This window comes from Branchiostoma floridae, chromosome 3 (assembly GCF_000003815.2).
Source record: "Branchiostoma floridae strain S238N-H82 chromosome 3, Bfl_VNyyK, whole genome shotgun sequence".
NCBI classification, from domain to species: domain Eukaryota; kingdom Metazoa; phylum Chordata; class Leptocardii; order Amphioxiformes; family Branchiostomatidae; genus Branchiostoma; species Branchiostoma floridae.
Window position 1 is genome coordinate 22610711 of NC_049981.1, and position 2192 is coordinate 22612902.

At 41.2% G+C, this 2192-nt stretch overlaps 1 protein-coding gene across 1 annotated transcript in view; it reads left to right on the top strand.

Moving 5' to 3' along the window:
• Positions 1–2192, top strand: part of LOC118412692 (synaptotagmin-15-like) — a 9451-nt gene that overhangs the window by 3361 nt on the left and 3898 nt on the right. Inside the window, exon 2 of the mRNA XM_035815708.1 lies at positions 789–1005. Coding sequence (XP_035671601.1) covers positions 810–1005 — 196 coding nt within the window. The 5' untranslated portion in view covers positions 789–809. The remainder of the gene's footprint in view (positions 1–788; positions 1006–2192) is intronic.

Sequence of the window (2192 nt, forward strand, 5' to 3'; positions counted from 1 at the left end):
AAAATAATATATCACTGTGCTGAAGGACCCTGGGTCAAGGCAACAACTTTTATCTTTTGCGTGACCTCCAAACCGCCTGAGGTGTACATGTTTACCGGTAGCATGCCCCACATGCAGGATGCCTGTCGGTAAATTTGCTCAGTGTCCCGCCAAATCACGTCCCGCCTGCACTCCTTTTTTTTATAACTTTTGCGTGTCCGTTACGGCACTTTATTAGCCTCCGTTGCAGTCTTCGGAGAAAAGAGAATGAGAAAAGTATCGAACACATCGTCTTTCGGGAGTCTTTTTCTTTATCTTTTCATGTTATCCAAGACACGTACATTACGTACGAGCGTACTTTGCAATGTTCAACAAGGTAATACAAAATTTGTTAGATCACAGCAAAGCATTATCCTCAGTAATAATATCATTCTACTACAGAAGTTTCTTAATCTAGTACACTCTAGAAATATTTGTTCTTAGTTTTCAATCTTATTACAGATTTCACATAGTGGACGGTAGATGTTTACAGACACAATTCTTATGTTCCATTTGATAAGTAAGTATCTACAAGGTAGTACCGTAAATGCATTTAAGTTCGCGGGGATTCAATTTCGCGGTAGTTCACGGTAGCACCATGCGCTCTTACTGCCAGAGAAAAATGTTCGCGGTGGTTTTATTAAGTTCGCGGTGAAATGGCCACCGCGAAAACAGCGAACATTAAACCACCGCGAAATTTCTGCATGTACGGTATATTATGCAACAGTTTGCAATTAAATTCACGCAGCTTATTGTGTTCAATAAAACAGGTCTGACCCTCCCAGATAGACATGGCGCTCCGCAGACTGTGCTGTTGTTGCTGCCCTGAGTACAAACTTCCTGACGAGTTCGATGCTCTCGAGATGCGCAGCGTGGAGACTACACCTGCAGTTACACCGCGGGACGGCAGGAGACGTCCCGTGCGAAGAACCTCTTCCATTGAATTCTGGGTGCCCGGAGGAAATCGTGTCATGTCGGTACAACCAAGTAAGTGAATACGAAGCTGTTGCGGAATTACGAACAAAAAATGATCATCTAACTTAAGGATAACAGGGCACAGTAGATTACTTAGCTGTCACGGTTGCCTTAGACACAATTCTGAGGAATATTCATTGTGTACAAGTAAGGCCATGTTGATTTGATTATATGGATGACATCCGCGCTCGCATCAATTTTCGGCCGTTTCAAAAAAAAAAAGTTTTCGACCACACAGTAAATTGTGCAAAGCAGCTGTAAAATGAGCACATATATGCCGTAGATTGAAAAAAAGTATCAGAAAACAGATAAATGCCGTAGAATGCCAAAATAAATCTAAAGTGAAATAATAAGATGTGAAAGGACAGAAAGAAAAAAAATCTATTGTTGGTAGGGGCAGGTACCAGTACAGAAAATTCAGGTATAGGTCTCGTTCAGGTCTAGAGGATCAGGTCCAGGTCCGGACCTGAACCTGGACCTGATTGTCTGTGGAAACTTGAGATTTGGCAATACTCAAAACAATGGTAATTGGTTAATTTTGCTAGAAAGAAATCTGTTTAGTGGATTATTCGACTGCCACTGGCGTTTTAAGATCATGTAATCAAGGCTAACTGTCTCTGTACCTTTGACTGTAGAAACTTGGTACAAATGACTATAAACTCAAGTCGACTTCGCTCTTGACTTCTTGGCCCGGCAAGACCCCAAGCGCCTGTCGACATAGTGTGTCCATTTTCTAATTGGCGAAATCTGTTCCACTGATTTTTTTCGGATCGATCCTCGTCCGAGAAGAAAAAAAAACGTTTTGCACCCGTACGATGTACTGGTCCCTACACTTTATTGTTGGTATACCATACTATGTGTTGTTAGTCCTATGTTCAACCTTCCTGACCACTTAGATTTCATACTGAAGGCAACTTTTTTTTTTGGCCAAACTTTTTTTTTATTCGCTCGCTCGCATCAGTTTTGGAGTTCCCAGAGGATGTCATCCATATAATCAAATCAACATGGCCTAATGGTACAAAACTAGGGGAAATAAAAACAACAATGATAACTAGAAAGACAACATTTTCGCAAAAATGCACTGTTTTCCCCGAAGTACATAAAAAAACTTGAGACGTTCATTTAGAAAATAACATTCATCCTCCATCAGCTCTGGGCAAAAGTGTCGAACTCTTTGACCAATAGGATCGCCCGGTTTT